Source organism: Oncorhynchus gorbuscha, unplaced genomic scaffold, assembly GCF_021184085.1.
Source record: "Oncorhynchus gorbuscha isolate QuinsamMale2020 ecotype Even-year unplaced genomic scaffold, OgorEven_v1.0 Un_scaffold_1206, whole genome shotgun sequence".
NCBI lineage: Eukaryota > Metazoa > Chordata > Actinopteri > Salmoniformes > Salmonidae > Oncorhynchus > Oncorhynchus gorbuscha.
The window spans coordinates 118,516-135,965 of record NW_025746052.1 but is presented as its reverse complement, the minus strand read 5'-3'; the positions used below and the strand labels follow the sequence as shown (position 1 = coordinate 135,965).

Sequence of the window (17,450 nt, the reverse complement as noted above, 5' to 3'; positions counted from 1 at the left end):
CCAGGTCTGTTCCTTACTGTTTAAACAGATAGTCAACTAGTCCAGTTCTGTTCCTTACTGTTTAAACAGATAGTCAACTAGTCCAGTTCTGTTCCTTACTGTTTAAACAGATAGTCAACTAGTCCAGGTCTGTTCCTTACTGTTTAAACAGATAGTCAACTAGTCCAGGTCTGTTACTTACTGTTTAAACAGATGGTCAACTAGTCCAGGTCTGTTCCTTTAAGGAATACCTAGGATAGGATAAGTAATCCCTCTCACCCCCCCCCCCCCTTAAGTTTTAGATGCACTATTGTAAAGTGACTGTTCCACTGGATGTCATAAGGTGAATGCACCAATTTGTAAGTCGCTCTGGATAAGAGCGTCTGCTAAATGACTTGAATGTAAATGTAAATGTAAATGTTCCTTACTGTTTAAACAGATAGTCAACTAGTCCAGGTCTGTTCCTTACTGTTTAAACAGATAGTCAACTAGTTCATTCATCCTGTTATTGTTTTATTTTCTTTGTCCTGCTTTGATATATATATATATATATATACTGAACAGAAATATAAACGCATCATGTAAAGTGTTGGTCCTTTGTTTCATGAGCTGAAATAGAAGAGCCCCAACATGTTCCATAAGTACAAAAAGCTTATTTCTCTAAAATGTTGTGTACAAATTTGTTTTCATCCCTGTTAGTGAGCATTTCTCCTTTTCCAACATAATCCATCCACCTGACAGGTGTGGCATATCAAGAACCTTGTGCTGGGGACAATAAAAAGCCACTCTAAAATGTGCAGTTTTGTCACACGACACAATGTCACAGATGTCTCAAGTTTTGAGTTTGCAATTAGCATAGTGACTGGAGTAATGTACATTCAAGCTTTTGCCAGATAATTGAATGTTAATTTCTCTGCCATAAGCCACCTCCAATGTCGTTGACAGTACGTCCAACCGGAGACCACGTGTAACCACGCCAACCCAGGACCTCTACATCTGGCTTCTTCACCTGTGGGATTGTCTAAGACCAGCCACCCGGGCAGTTGATGAAACTGGGGGTTTGCACAACCAAAGAATTTCTGCACAAACTGTCAGAAACCGTCTCAGGGAAGCTCATCTGTGTGCTCGTCTTCCTCACCAGGGTCCTGACCTGACTGCAGTTCGGCATCATAACTGACTTCAGAGTGCAAAATGCTCACTTCAGTGGCCACTGGTACGCTGGAGAAATGTGCTCTTCACAGATGAATCCCTGTTTCAACACCCGGGCAGATGGCAGGCAGCATGTATGGTGTCGAGTGGGTGAGCGGTTTGCTGATGCCAACGTTGTGAACAGAATGCCCCATGGTGGTTGTGGTATGTGTTGGCATAAGCTACGGACCATCCAACACAATTGCGTTTTATTGATGGCACATTGACATTGTCGTGCCATTCATCCGCCGCCATCACCTCATGTTTCAGCATGATAATGCATGGTCCCATGTTACATCTGGACGCAATTCCTGGAAGCTGAAAATGCCCATTCTTCCATGGCCTGCATACTCACTAGACATGTCAACCATTGAGCATGTTTGGAATGCTCTGGATCGACGTGTACGACAGCTTGTTCCAGTTCCCGGCAATATCCAGGAACTTTGCACAGCCATTGAAGAGGAGTGGGACAACATTCCACAGGCCACAAAACAGCCTGATCAACTCTATGCGAAGGAGACGTGTCGTGCTGCATGAGGCAAATGGCACACCAGATACTGACTGGTTTTATGATCCACGCACCTACCTTTTTTTTTTTTAGTTAAATGTGACCTACAGATGCATATCCGTATTCCCAGTCATGTGAAATCCATAGATTAGGACCTAATGAATTTATTTACATTGATGACTTTTCCTTATATGAACTGTAACTCAGTAAAATCTTTGAAATGATTCCATGTTGTGTTTTATATTTTTGTTCAGTGTAGAATACCACTATGATGCAGTATAATACTGTCAGTACCATTATGATGCAGTATAATACTGTCAGTACCACTATGATGCAGTATAATACTGTCAGTACCACTATGATGCAGTATAATACTGTCAGTACCACTATGATGCAGTATAATACTAGCGGTACCACTATGATGCAGTATAATACTGTCGGTACCACTATGATGCAGTATAATACTGTCAGTACCACTATGATGCAGTATAATACTGTCAGTACCACTGTGATGCAGTATAATACTGTCAGTACCACTATGATGCAGTATAATACTGTCAGTACCACTATGATGCAGTATAATACTGTCAGTACCATTATGATGCAGTATAATACTGTCAGTACCACTATGATGCAGTATAATACTGTCAGTACCACTGTGATGCAGTATAATACTGTCAGTACCACTATGATGCAGTATAATACTGTCAGTACCACTATGATGCAGTATAATACTGTCAGTACCATTATGATGCAGTATAATACTGTCAGTACCACTGTGATGAAGTGTAATACTGTCAGTACCACTGTGATGAAGTATAATACTGTCAGTACCACTGTGATGCAGTATAATACTGTCAGTACCATTGTGATGCAGTATAATACTGTCGGTACCACTGTGATGCAGTATAATACTGTCGGTACCATTATGATGCAGTATAATACTGTCGGTACCATTATGATGCAGTATAATACTGTCGGTACCATTATGATGCAGTATAATACTGTCGGTACCACTGTGATGAGGTATAATACTGTCGGTACCACTGTGATGTGGTATAATACTGTCAGTACCACTATGATGCAGTATAATACCACTATGATGCAGTATAATACCACTATGATGCAGTATAATACTGTCGGTCCTACTATGATGCAGTATAATACTGTCGGTACCACTGTGATGCAGTATAATACCACTATGATGCAGTATAATACTGTCGGTCCTACTATGATGCAGTATAATACTGTCGGTACCACTGTGATGCAGTATAATACTGTCGGTACCACTATGATGCAGTATAATACTGTCGGTACCACTATGATGCAGTATAATACTGTCAGTACCACTGTGATGCAGTATAATACTGTCAGTACCATTATGATGCAGTATAATACCACTATGATGCAGTATAATACTGTCGGTACCACTATGATGCAGTATAATACCACTATGATGCAGTATAATACCACTGTGATGCAGTATAATACTGTCAGTACCATTATGATGCAGTATAATACCACTATGATGCAGTATAATACTGTCGGTACCACTATGATGCAGTATAATACTGTCAGTACCACTGTGATGCAGTATAATACTCTCAGTACCATTGTGATGCAGTATAATACTGTCAGTACCACTATGATGCAGTATAATACTGTCGGTACCATTGTGATGCAGTATAATACTGTCGGTACCATTGTGATGCGGTATAATACTGTCGGTCCTACTATGATGCAGGATAATACTGTCAGTACCCCTATGATGCAGTATAATACCATTATGATGCAGTATAATACTGTCAGTACCATTATGATGCAGTATAATACTGTCAGTACCACTATGATGCAGTAAAATACTGTCAGTACCACTATGATGCAGTATAATACTGTCAGTACCACTATGATGCAGTATAATACTGTCAGTACCACTATGATGCAGTATAATACCACTATGATGCAGTATAATACCACTATGATGCAGTATAATACTGTCGGTCCTACTATGATGCAGTATAATACTGTCGGTACCACTGTGATGCAGTATAATACCACTATGATGCAGTATAATACTGTCGGTCCTACTATGATGCAGTATAATACTGTCGGTCCTACTATGATGCAGTATAATACTGTCGGTCCTACTATGATGCAGTATAATACTGTCAGTAACACTGTGATGCAGTATAATACTGTCAGTACCACTATGATGCAGTATAATACTGTCGGTACCATTGTGATGCAGTATAATACTGTCGGTACCATTGTGATGCGGTATAATACTGTCGGTCCTACTATGATGCAGTATAATACTGTCAGTACCCCTATGATGCAGTATAATACCATTATGATGCAGTATAATACTGTCAGTACCATTATGATGCAGTATAATACTGTCAGTACCACTATGATGCAGTATAATACTGTCAGTACCACTATGATGCAGTATAATACTGTCAGTACCACTATGATGCAGTATAATACCACTATGATGCAGTATAATACCACTATGATGCAGTATAATACCACTATGATGCAGTATAATACCACTATGATGCAGTATAATACCACTATGATGCAGTATAATACCACTATGATGCAGTATAATACCACTATGATGCAGTATAATACCACTATGATGCAGTATAATACCACTATGATGCAGTATAATACCACTATGATGCAGTATAATACTGTCGGTACCACTATGATGCAGTATAATACTGTCGGTACCATTGTGATGCAGTATAATACTGTCGGTACCATTGTGATGCAGTATAATACTGTCGGTACCACTGTAATGCAGTATAATACTGTCAGTACCATTATGATGCAGTATAATACTGTCAGTACCACTGTGATGAAGTATAATACTGTCAGTACCACTGTGATGCAGTATAATACTGTCAGTACCATTGTGATGCAGTATAATACTGTCAGTACCACTGTGATGCAGTATAATACTGTCGGTACCACTGTGATGCAGTATAATACTGTCGGTACCATTATGATGCAGTATAATACTGTCGGTACCACTGTGATGAGGTATAATACTGTCGGTACCATTGTGATGCGGTATAATACTGTCAGTACCACTATGATGCGGTATAATACCACTATGATGCAGTATAATACCACTATGATGCAGTATAATACCACTATGATGCAGTATAATACCACTATGATGCAGTATAATACTGTCGGTCCTACTATGATGCAGTATAATACTGTCAGTACCACTGTGATGCAGTATAATACTGTCGGTACCACTATGATGCAGTATAATACTGTCGGTACCACTATGATGCAGTATAATACTGTCAGTACCACTGTGATGCAGTATAATACTGTCAGTACCATTATGATGCAGTATAATACCACTATGATGCAGTATAATACTGTCGGTACCACTATGATGCAGTATAATACCACTATGATGCAGTATAATACCACTGTGATGCAGTATAATACTGTCAGTACCATTATGATGCAGTATAATACCACTATGATGCAGTATAATACTGTCGGTACCACTATGATGCAGTATAATACTGTCGGTACCACTATGATGCAGTATAATACTGTCGGTACCACTGTGATGCAGTATAATACTGTCAGTACCATTGTGATGCAGTATAATACTGTCGGTACCATTATGATGCAGTATAATACTGTCAGTACCACTATGATGCAGTATAATACTGTCGGTACCATTGTGATGCAGTATAATGCTGTCGGTCCTACTATGATGCAGTATAATACTGTCAGTACCCCTATGATGCAGTATAATACCATTATGATGCAGTATAATACTGGCAGTACCATTATGATGCAGTATAATACTGGCAGTACCACTATGATGCAGTATAATACTGGCAGTACCACTATGATGCAGTATAATACTGGCAGTACCACTATGATGCAGTATAATACTGTCAGTACCACTATGATGCAGTATAATACTGTCAGTACCACTATGATGCAGTATTATACCACTATGATACAGTATAATACCACTATGATGCAGTATAATACCACTATGATGCAGTATAATACTGTCGGTCCTACTATGATGCAGTATAATACTGTCGGTACCACTGTGATGCAGTATAATACCACTATGATGCAGTATAATACTGTCGGTCCTACTATGATGCAGTATAATACTGTCAGTACCACTGTGATGCAGTATAATACTGTCAGTACCACTATGATGCAGTATAATACTGTCGGTACCATTGTGATGCAGTATAATACTGTCGGTACCATTGTGATGCGGTATAATACTGTCGGTCCTACTATGATGCAGTATAATACTGTCAGTACCCCTATGATGCAGTATAATACCATTATGATGCAGTATAATACTGTCAGTACCATTATGATGCAGTATAATACTGTCAGTACCACTATGATGCAGTATAATACTGTCAGTACCACTATGATGCAGTATAATACTGTCAGTACCACTATGATGCAGTATAATACTGTCAGTACCACTATGATGCAGTATAATACCACTATGATGCAGTATAATACCACTATGATGCAGTATAATACCACTATGATGCAGTATAATACTGTCGGTCCTACTATGATGCAGTATAATACTGTCGGTACCACTGTGATGCAGTATAATACCACTATGATGCAGTATAATACTGTCGGTCCTACTATGATGCAGTATAATACTGTCAGTACCACTGTGATGCAGTATAATACTGTCAGTACCACTGTGATGCAGTATAATACTGTCGGTACCACTGTGATGCAGTATAATACTGTCGGTACCACTGTGATGCAGTATAATACTGTCGGTACCACTGTGATGCAGTATAATACTGTCGGTACCACTGTGATGCAGTATAATACTGTCGGTACCACTGTGATGCAGTATAATACTGTCGGTACCATTGTGATGCAGTATAATACTGTCGGTACCATTATGATGCAGTATAATACTGTCAGTACCATTATGATGCAGTATAATACCACTATGATGCAGTATAATACTGTCGGTACCACTATGATGCAGTATAATACCACTATGATGCAGTATAATACCACTGTGATGCAGTATAATACTGTCAGTACCTTTATGATGCAGTATAATACCACTATGATGCAGTATAATACTGTCGGTACCACTATGATGCAGTATAATACTGTCGGTACCACTATGATGCAGTATAATACTGTCAGTACCCCTATGATGCAGTATAATACCATTATGATGCAGTATAATACTGTCAGTACCATTGTGATGCAGTATAATACTGTCGGTCCTACTATGATGCAGTATAATACTGTCAGTACCCCTATGATGCAGTATAATACCATTATGATGCAGTATAATACTGTCAGTACCATTATGATGCAGTATAATACTGTCAGTACCACTATGATGCAGTATAATACTGTCGGTACCATTGTGATGCAGTATAATACCGTCGGTACCATTGTGATACGGTATAATACTGTCGGTCCTACTATGATACAGTATAATACTGTCAGTACCCCTATGATGCAGTATAATACCATTATGATGCAGTATAATACTGTCAGTACCATTATGATGCAGTATAATACTGTCAGTACCACTATGATGCAGTATAATACTGTCAGTACCACTATGATGCAGTATAATACTGTCAGTACCACTATGATGCAGTATAATACTGTCAGTACCATTATGATGCAGTATAATACTGTCAGTACCACTGTGATTAAGTATAATACTGTCGGTACCACTGTGATGCAGTATAATACCACTATGATGCAGTATAATACTGTCGGTACCACTGTGATGCAGTATAATACCACTATGATGCAGTATAATACCACTATGATGCAGTATAATACTGTCGGTACCACTATGATGCAGTATAATACTGTCAGTACCACTATGATGCAGTATAATACTGTCAGTACCACTATGATGCAGTATAATACCACTATGATGCAGTATAATACCACTATGATGCAGTATAATACCACTATGATGCAGTATAATACCACTATGATGCAGTATAATACCACTATGATGCAGTATAATACCACTATGATGCAGTATAATACCACTATGATGCAGTATAATACTGTCAGTACCACTATGATGCAATATAATACTGTCGGTACCACTATGATGCAGTATAATACTGTCAGTACCATTATGATGCAGTATAATACCACTATGATGCAGTATAATACTGTCGGTACCACTATGATGCAGTATAATACCACTGTGATGCAGTATAATACTGTCAGTACCTTTATGATGCAGTATAATACCACTATGATGCAGTATAATACTGTCGGTACCACTATGATGCAGTATAATACTGTCGGTACCACTATGATGCAGTATAATACTGTCAGTACCCCTATGATGCAGTATAATACCATTATGATGCAGTATAATACTATTAGTACCATTGTGATGCAGTATAATACTGTCGGTCCTACTATGATGCAGTATAATACTGTCAGTACCCCTATGATGCAGTATAATACCATTATGATGCAGTATAATACTGTCAGTACCATTATGATGCAGTATAATACTGTCAGTACCACTATGATGCAGTATAATACTGTCGGTACCATTGTGATGCAGTATAATACCGTCGGTACCATTGTGATACGGTATAATACTGTCGGTCCTACTATGATACAGTATAATACTGTCAGTACCCCTATGATGCAGTATAATACCATTATGATGCAGTATAATACTGTCAGTACCATTATGATGCAGTATAATACTGTCAGTACCACTATGATGCAGTATAATACTGTCAGTACCACTATGATGCAGTATAATACTGTCAGTACCACTATGATGCAGTATAATACTGTCAGTACCATTATGATGCAGTATAATACTGTCAGTACCACTGTGATTAAGTATAATACTGTCGGTACCACTGTGATGCAGTATAATACCACTATGATGCAGTATAATACTGTCGGTACCACTGTGATGCAGTATAATACCACTATGATGCAGTATAATACCACTATGATGCAGTATAATACTGTCGGTACCACTATGATGCAGTATAATACTGTCAGTACCACTATGATGCAGTATAATACTGTCAGTACCACTATGATGCAGTATAATACCACTATGATGCAGTATAATACCACTATGATGCAGTATAATACCACTATGATGCAGTATAATACTGTCGGTCCTTCTATGATGCAGTATAATACTGTCAGTACCCCTATGATGCAGTATAATACCATTATGATGCAGTATAATACTGGCAGTACCATTATGATGCAGTATAATACTGGCAGTACCACTATGATGCAGTATAATACTGGCAGTACCACTATGATGCAGTATAATACTGGCAGTACCACTATGATGCAGTATAATACTGTCAGTACCACTATGATGCAGTATAATACTGTCAGTACCACTATGATGCAGTATTATACCACTATGATACAGTATAATACCACTATGATGCAGTATAATACCACTATGATGCAGTATAATACTGTCGGTCCTACTATGATGCAGTATAATACTGTCGGTACCACTGTGATGCAGTATAATACCACTATGATGCAGTATAATACTGTCGGTCCTACTATGATGCAGTATAATACTGTCAGTACCACTGTGATGCAGTATAATACTGTCAGTACCACTATGATGCAGTATAATACTGTCGGTACCATTGTGATGCAGTATAATACTGTCGGTACCATTGTGATGCGGTATAATACTGTCGGTCCTACTATGATGCAGTATAATACTGTCAGTACCCCTATGATGCAGTATAATACCATTATGATGCAGTATAATACTGTCAGTACCATTATGATGCAGTATAATACTGTCAGTACCACTATGATGCAGTATAATACTGTCAGTACCACTATGATGCAGTATAATACTGTCAGTACCACTATGATGCAGTATAATACTGTCAGTACCACTATGATGCAGTATAATACCACTATGATGCAGTATAATACCACTATGATGCAGTATAATACCACTATGATGCAGTATAATACTGTCGGTCCTACTATGATGCAGTATAATACTGTCGGTACCACTGTGATGCAGTATAATACCACTATGATGCAGTATAATACTGTCGGTCCTACTATGATGCAGTATAATACTGTCAGTACCACTGTGATGCAGTATAATACTGTCAGTACCACTGTGATGCAGTATAATACTGTCGGTACCACTGTGATGCAGTATAATACTGTCGGTACCACTGTGATGCAGTATAATACTGTCGGTACCACTGTGATGCAGTATAATACTGTCGGTACCACTGTGATGCAGTATAATACTGTCGGTACCACTGTGATGCAGTATAATACTGTCGGTACCACTGTGATGCAGTATAATACTGTCGGTACCATTATGATGCAGTATAATACTGTCAGTACCACTGTGATGCAGTATAATACTGTCAGTACCATTATGATGCAGTATAATACCACTATGATGCAGTATAATACTGTCGGTACCACTATGATGCAGTATAATACCACTATGATGCAGTATAATACCACTGTGATGCAGTATAATACTGTCAGTACCTTTATGATGCAGTATAATACCACTATGATGCAGTATAATACTGTCGGTACCACTATGATGCAGTATAATACTGTCGGTACCACTATGATGCAGTATAATACTGTCAGTACCCCTATGATGCAGTATAATACCATTATGATGCAGTATAATACTGTCAGTACCATTGTGATGCAGTATAATACTGTCGGTCCTACTATGATGCAGTATAATACTGTCAGTACCCCTATGATGCAGTATAATACCATTATGATGCAGTATAATACTGTCAGTACCATTATGATGCAGTATAATACTGTCAGTACCACTATGATGCAGTATAATACTGTCGGTACCATTGTGATGCAGTATAATACCGTCGGTACCATTGTGATACGGTATAATACTGTCGGTCCTACTATGATACAGTATAATACTGTCAGTACCCCTATGATGCAGTATAATACCATTATGATGCAGTATAATACTGTCAGTACCATTATGATGCAGTATAATACTGTCAGTACCACTATGATGCAGTATAATACTGTCAGTACCACTATGATGCAGTATAATACTGTCAGTACCACTATGATGCAGTATAATACTGTCAGTACCATTATGATGCAGTATAATACTGTCAGTACCACTGTGATTAAGTATAATACTGTCGGTACCACTGTGATGCAGTATAATACCACTATGATGCAGTATAATACTGTCGGTACCACTGTGATGCAGTATAATACCACTATGATGCAGTATAATACCACTATGATGCAGTATAATACTGTCGGTACCACTATGATGCAGTATAATACTGTCAGTACCACTATGATGCAGTATAATACTGTCAGTACCACTATGATGCAGTATAATACCACTATGATGCAGTATAATACCACTATGATGCAGTATAATACCACTATGATGCAGTATAATACCACTATGATGCAGTATAATACCACTATGATGCAGTATAATACCACTATGATGCAGTATAATACCACTATGATGCAGTATAATACTGTCAGTACCACTATGATGCAATATAATACTGTCGGTACCACTATGATGCAGTATAATACTGTCAGTACCATTATGATGCAGTATAATACCACTATGATGCAGTATAATACTGTCGGTACCACTATGATGCAGTATAATACCACTGTGATGCAGTATAATACTGTCAGTACCTTTATGATGCAGTATAATACCACTATGATGCAGTATAATACTGTCGGTACCACTATGATGCAGTATAATACTGTCGGTACCACTATGATGCAGTATAATACTGTCAGTACCCCTATGATGCAGTATAATACCATTATGATGCAGTATAATACTATTAGTACCATTGTGATGCAGTATAATACTGTCGGTCCTACTATGATGCAGTATAATACTGTCAGTACCCCTATGATGCAGTATAATACCATTATGATGCAGTATAATACTGTCAGTACCATTATGATGCAGTATAATACTGTCAGTACCACTATGATGCAGTATAATACTGTCGGTACCATTGTGATGCAGTATAATACCGTCGGTACCATTGTGATACGGTATAATACTGTCGGTCCTACTATGATACAGTATAATACTGTCAGTACCCCTATGATGCAGTATAATACCATTATGATGCAGTATAATACTGTCAGTACCATTATGATGCAGTATAATACTGTCAGTACCACTATGATGCAGTATAATACTGTCAGTACCACTATGATGCAGTATAATACTGTCAGTACCACTATGATGCAGTATAATACTGTCAGTACCATTATGATGCAGTATAATACTGTCAGTACCACTGTGATTAAGTATAATACTGTCGGTACCACTGTGATGCAGTATAATACCACTATGATGCAGTATAATACTGTCGGTACCACTGTGATGCAGTATAATACCACTATGATGCAGTATAATACCACTATGATGCAGTATAATACTGTCGGTACCACTATGATGCAGTATAATACTGTCAGTACCACTATGATGCAGTATAATACTGTCAGTACCACTATGATGCAGTATAATACCACTATGATGCAGTATAATACCACTATGATGCAGTATAATACCACTATGATGCAGTATAATACTGTCAGTACCACTATGATGCAATATAATACTGTCGGTACCACTATGATGCAGTATAATACTGTCGGTACCATTGTGATGCAGTATAATACTGTCAGTACCACTGTAATGCAGTATAATACTGTCAGTACCATTATGATGCAGTATAATACTGTCAGTACCACTGTGATGAAGTATAATACTGTCAGTACCACTGTGATGCAGTATAATAGTGTCGGTACCATTGTGATGCAGTATAATACTGTCGGTACCACTGTGATGCATTATAATACTGTCGGTACCATTATGATGCAGTATAATACTGTCGGTACCACTGTGATGAGGTATAATACTGTCGGTACCATTGTGATGCGGTATAATACTGTCAGTACCACTATGATGCAGTATAATACCACTATGATGCAGTATAATACCACTATGATGCAGTATAATACCACTATGATGCAGTATAATACCACTATGATGCAGTATAATACCACTATGATGCAGTATAATACTGTCGGTCCTACTATGATGCAGTATAATACTGTCGGTACCACTGTGATGCAGTATAATATCACTATGATGCAGTATAATACTGTCGGTCCTACTATGATGCAGTATAATACTGTCAGTACCACTGTGATGCAGTATAATACTGTCAGTACCACTGTGATGCAGTATAATACTGTCGGTACCACTATGATGCAGTATAATACTGTCGGTACCACTATGATGCAGTATAATACTGTCAGTACCACTGTGATGCAGTATAATGCTGTCAGTACCACTGTGATGCAGTATAATACTGTCAGTACCACTGTGATGCAGTATAATACTGTCAGTACCATTATGATGCAGTATAATACCACTATGATGCAGTATAATACTGTCGGTACCACTATGATGCAGTATAATACCACTATGATGCAGTATAATACCACTGTGATGCAGTATAATACTGTCAGTACCATTATGATGCAGTATAATACCACTATGATGCAGTATAATACTGTCGGTACCACTATGATGCAGTATAATACTGTCGGTACCACTATGATGCAGTATAATACTGTCGGTACCACTGTGATGCAGTATAATACTGTCAGTACCATTGTGATGCAGTATAATACTGTCGGTACCATTGTGATGCAGTATAATACTGTCGGTACCATTATGATGCAGTATAATACTGTCAGTACCACTATGATGCAGTATAATACTGTCGGTACCATTGTGATGCGGTATAATACTGTCGGTCCTACTATGATGCAGTATGATACTGTCAGTACCCCTATGATGCAGTATAATACCATTATGATGCAGTATAATACTGTCAGTACCATTATGATGCAGTATAATACTGTCAGTACCACTATGATGCAGTATAATACTGTCAGTACCACTATGATGCAGTATAATACTGTCAGTACCACTATGATGCAGTATAATACTGTCAGTACCACTATGATGCAGTATAATACCACTATGATGCAGTATAATACCACTATGATGCAGTATAATACCACTATGATGCAGTATAATACTGTCGGTCCTACTATGATGCAGTATAATACTGTCGGTACCACTGTGATGCAGTATAATACCACTATGATGCAGTATAATACTGTCAGTCCTACTATGATGCAGTATAATACTGTCGGTACCACTGTGATGCAATATAATACTGTCGGTACCACTGTGAGGCAGTATAATACTGTCGGTACCACTGTGATGCAGTATAATACTGTCGGTACCATTGTGATGCAGTATAATACTGTCGGTACCATTGTGATGCAGTATAATACTGTCGGTACCATTGTGATGCAGTATAATACTGTCGGTACCATTATGATGCAGTATAATACTGTCGGTACCATTATGATGCAGTATAATACTGTCAGTACCACTGTGATGCAGTATAATACTGTCAGTACCATTATGATGCAGTATAATACCACTATGATGCAGTATAATACTGTCGGTACCACTATGATGCAGTATAATACCACTATGATGCAGTATAATACCACTGTGATGCAGTATAATACTGTCAGTACCATTATGATGCAGTATAATACCACTATGATGCAGTATAATACTGTCGGTACCACTATGATGCAGTATAATACTGTCTGTACCACTATGATGCAGTATAATACTGTCAGTACCCCTATGATGCAGTATAATACCATTATGATGCAGTATAATACTGTCAGTACCATTGTGATGCAGTATAATACTGTCGGTACCATTGTGATACGGTATAATACTGTCGGTCCTACTATGATGCAGTATAATACTGTCAGTACCCCTATGATGCAGTATAATACCATTATGATGCAGTATAATACTGTCAGTACCATTATGATGCAGTATAATACTGTCAGTACCACTATGATGCAGTATAATACTGTCAGTACCACTATGATGCAGTATAATACTGTCAGTACCACTATGATGCAGTATAATACTGTCAGTACCATTATGATGCAGTATAATACTGTCAGTACCACTGTGATTAAGTATAATACTGTCGGTACCACTGTGATGCAGTATAATACCACTATGATGCAGTATAATACTGTCGGTACCACTGTGATGCAGTATAATACCACTATGATGCAGTATAATACCACTATGATGCAGTATAATACTGTCGGTACCACTATGATGCAGTATAATACTGTCCTAATATACTAAATACATTATGATACAGTATATTATACTAAATACCATTGATACAGTATAATACTGTCCTAATATACTAAATACATTATGATACAGTATATTATACTAAATACCATTGATACAGTATAATTCTGGCCTACTATACAGTAGAATACTGGCCTAGTGGTGTTTATCCTGTCTTGTATGGTGATATATGAAGCTGACGGTTGGTGCTCTGTGTTGTTATCCTGTCTTGTATAATGACGGTTGGTGCTCTGTGGTGTTATCCTGTCTTGTAGGTGCATGGGGATCTACATGGACACTCTGAACATCTTCATGAGGATGGTGATGATTCTGTCCGGAGGAAACAGAAAGAAATGAAGACGTTCCAGTCTGACTTTACATCTTCGTTAAGCCTTTCAACCTTCCACACAGTTGAACAACAACGATATGTTCTACTATTAGCACCAATACACCAGCTGTTACCCACTTTTTAGTTTGAAAACACATTTTCAACTGACACAATAAAAAATGTGTTGCTTTTGTGTGAAGAAGAGGATTGTAATTTCCTAGACCATTTTGACACTCATCCAAGTAAGGAAGACGTCTTGCTCTGTTCCATATTCACAATGTTAAAAATATGTTTTGTCTTGCTTCTGAGGGAGGCATATTTTTATTTAAAGTCAGGATTGTTCATGGGGATATCTGTCAACATCACAGATCGCCCCTCAGTCTCCTCCTCTTAATTGTTCCTTTATATTTTATATATATTTATTTTCACTTGAGGTGGGTTTTCCCATTCCTGACAAGCAAGACAAAGCTGGGCAAACATATTTATATCATCCCTCAACCTTGTACTTCTTCTAGCCTCCACACATACAATACGTGTGACTATGTGCTTAACTCCTTGACAGAGACTGAACTTGGATGTGTTGTATCGGGCCGAGCCTTGGATGGGTGGTGCTTTGACATGATGTTTCTGTTAGAATGAAAGTGATTGAATGTGATCAACGCTGTTCTGGTATCATTCAATAAAAGTGAAAGAGAATGCAGTTGGTGTATTTATGTTCAGCTATTTCATGAAAACAAATGGACATTTTGGGAGCATATTGATCAGTGTTATTCACTGAATAATTTGTGTGATCCCGTCGAGGCTCGTCTGGACTGTTTTCAGTAACATCTTGGGTCAGAAGAATCTCCATGAAGTAACAGTACGAGGAAAATATCACCTTTTATTCACCATTTATATGTACCAGGAGGAAAGCCCTTCTGGATAAAGATCACTGATAGGAGGAAAGCCCTTCTGGATAAAGATCACTGATAGGAGGAAAGCCCTTCTGGATAAAGATCAATGATTGGAGGAAAGCCCTTCTGGATAAAGATCACTGATAGGAGGAAAGCCCTTCTGGATAAAGATCACTGATAGGAGGAAAGCCCTTCTGGATAAAGATCACTGATAGGAGGAAAGCCCTTCTGGATAAAGATCACTGATAGGAGGAAAGCCCTTCAGGATAAAGATCACTGATAGGAGGAAAGCCTAAACTGTCTGGATAAAGATCATTGATAGGACAGCTTGACCTGTATGGATAAAGATCATTGATAGGAGGAAAGCCCTTTGGATAAAGATCACTGATTGGAGGAAAGCCCTTCTTGATAAAGATCACTGATAGGAGGAAAGCCCCTCTGGATAAAGATCACTGATAGGAGGAAAGCCCTTCTGGATAAAGATCAATGATTGGAGGAAAGCCCTTCTGGATAAAGATCACTGATAGGAGGAAAGCCCTTCTGGATAAAGATCACTGATAGGAGGAAAGCCCTTCTGGATAAAGATCACTGATAGGAGGAAAGCCCTTCTGGATAAAGATCACTGATAGGAGGAAAGCCCTTCAGGATAAAGATCACTGATAGGAGGAAAGCCTAAACTGTCTGGATAAAGATCATTGATAGGACAGCTTGACCTGTATGGATAAAGATCATTGATAGGAGGAAAGCCCTTTGGATAAAGATCACTGATTGGAGGAAAGCCCTTCTTGATAAAGATCACTGATAGGAGGAAAGCCCCTCTGGATAAAGATCACTGATAGGAGGAAAGCCCTTCTGGATAAAGATCACTGATTGGAGGAAAGCCCTTCTGGATAAAGATCACTGATAGGAGGAAAGCCCTTCTGGATAAAGATCACTGATAGGAGGAAAGCCCTTTGGATAAAGATCACTGATAGGAGGAAAGCCCTGGATAAATATCACTGATAGGAGGAAAGCCCTTCTGGATGATCACTGATAGGAGGAAAACCCTTCTGGATAAAGATCACATATAGGAGGAAAGCCCTTCTGGATAAAGATCAATGATTGGAGGAAAGCCCTTCTGGATAAAGATCACTGATAGGAGGAAAGCCCTTCTGGATAAAAATCACTGATAGGAGGAAAGCCTAAACTGTCTGGATAAAG

At 38.3% G+C, this 17,450-nt stretch overlaps 1 protein-coding gene across 3 annotated transcripts in view; it reads left to right on the top strand.

Annotated features, from left to right (window-relative positions):
• Positions 1 to 15,764, top strand: part of LOC124021781 (growth hormone-inducible transmembrane protein-like) — a 39,061-nt gene extending 23,297 nt beyond the window's left edge. For all 3 annotated transcript variants that reach the window (XM_046336896.1, XM_046336894.1, XM_046336895.1), the window contains one exon: positions 15,305 to 15,764. In XM_046336896.1, coding sequence (XP_046192852.1) covers positions 15,305 to 15,386 — 82 coding nt within the window. In that variant the 3' untranslated portion in view covers positions 15,387 to 15,764. The remainder of the gene's footprint in view (positions 1 to 15,304) is intronic.
• Positions 15,765 to 17,450: the final 1,686 nt, after the last annotated feature.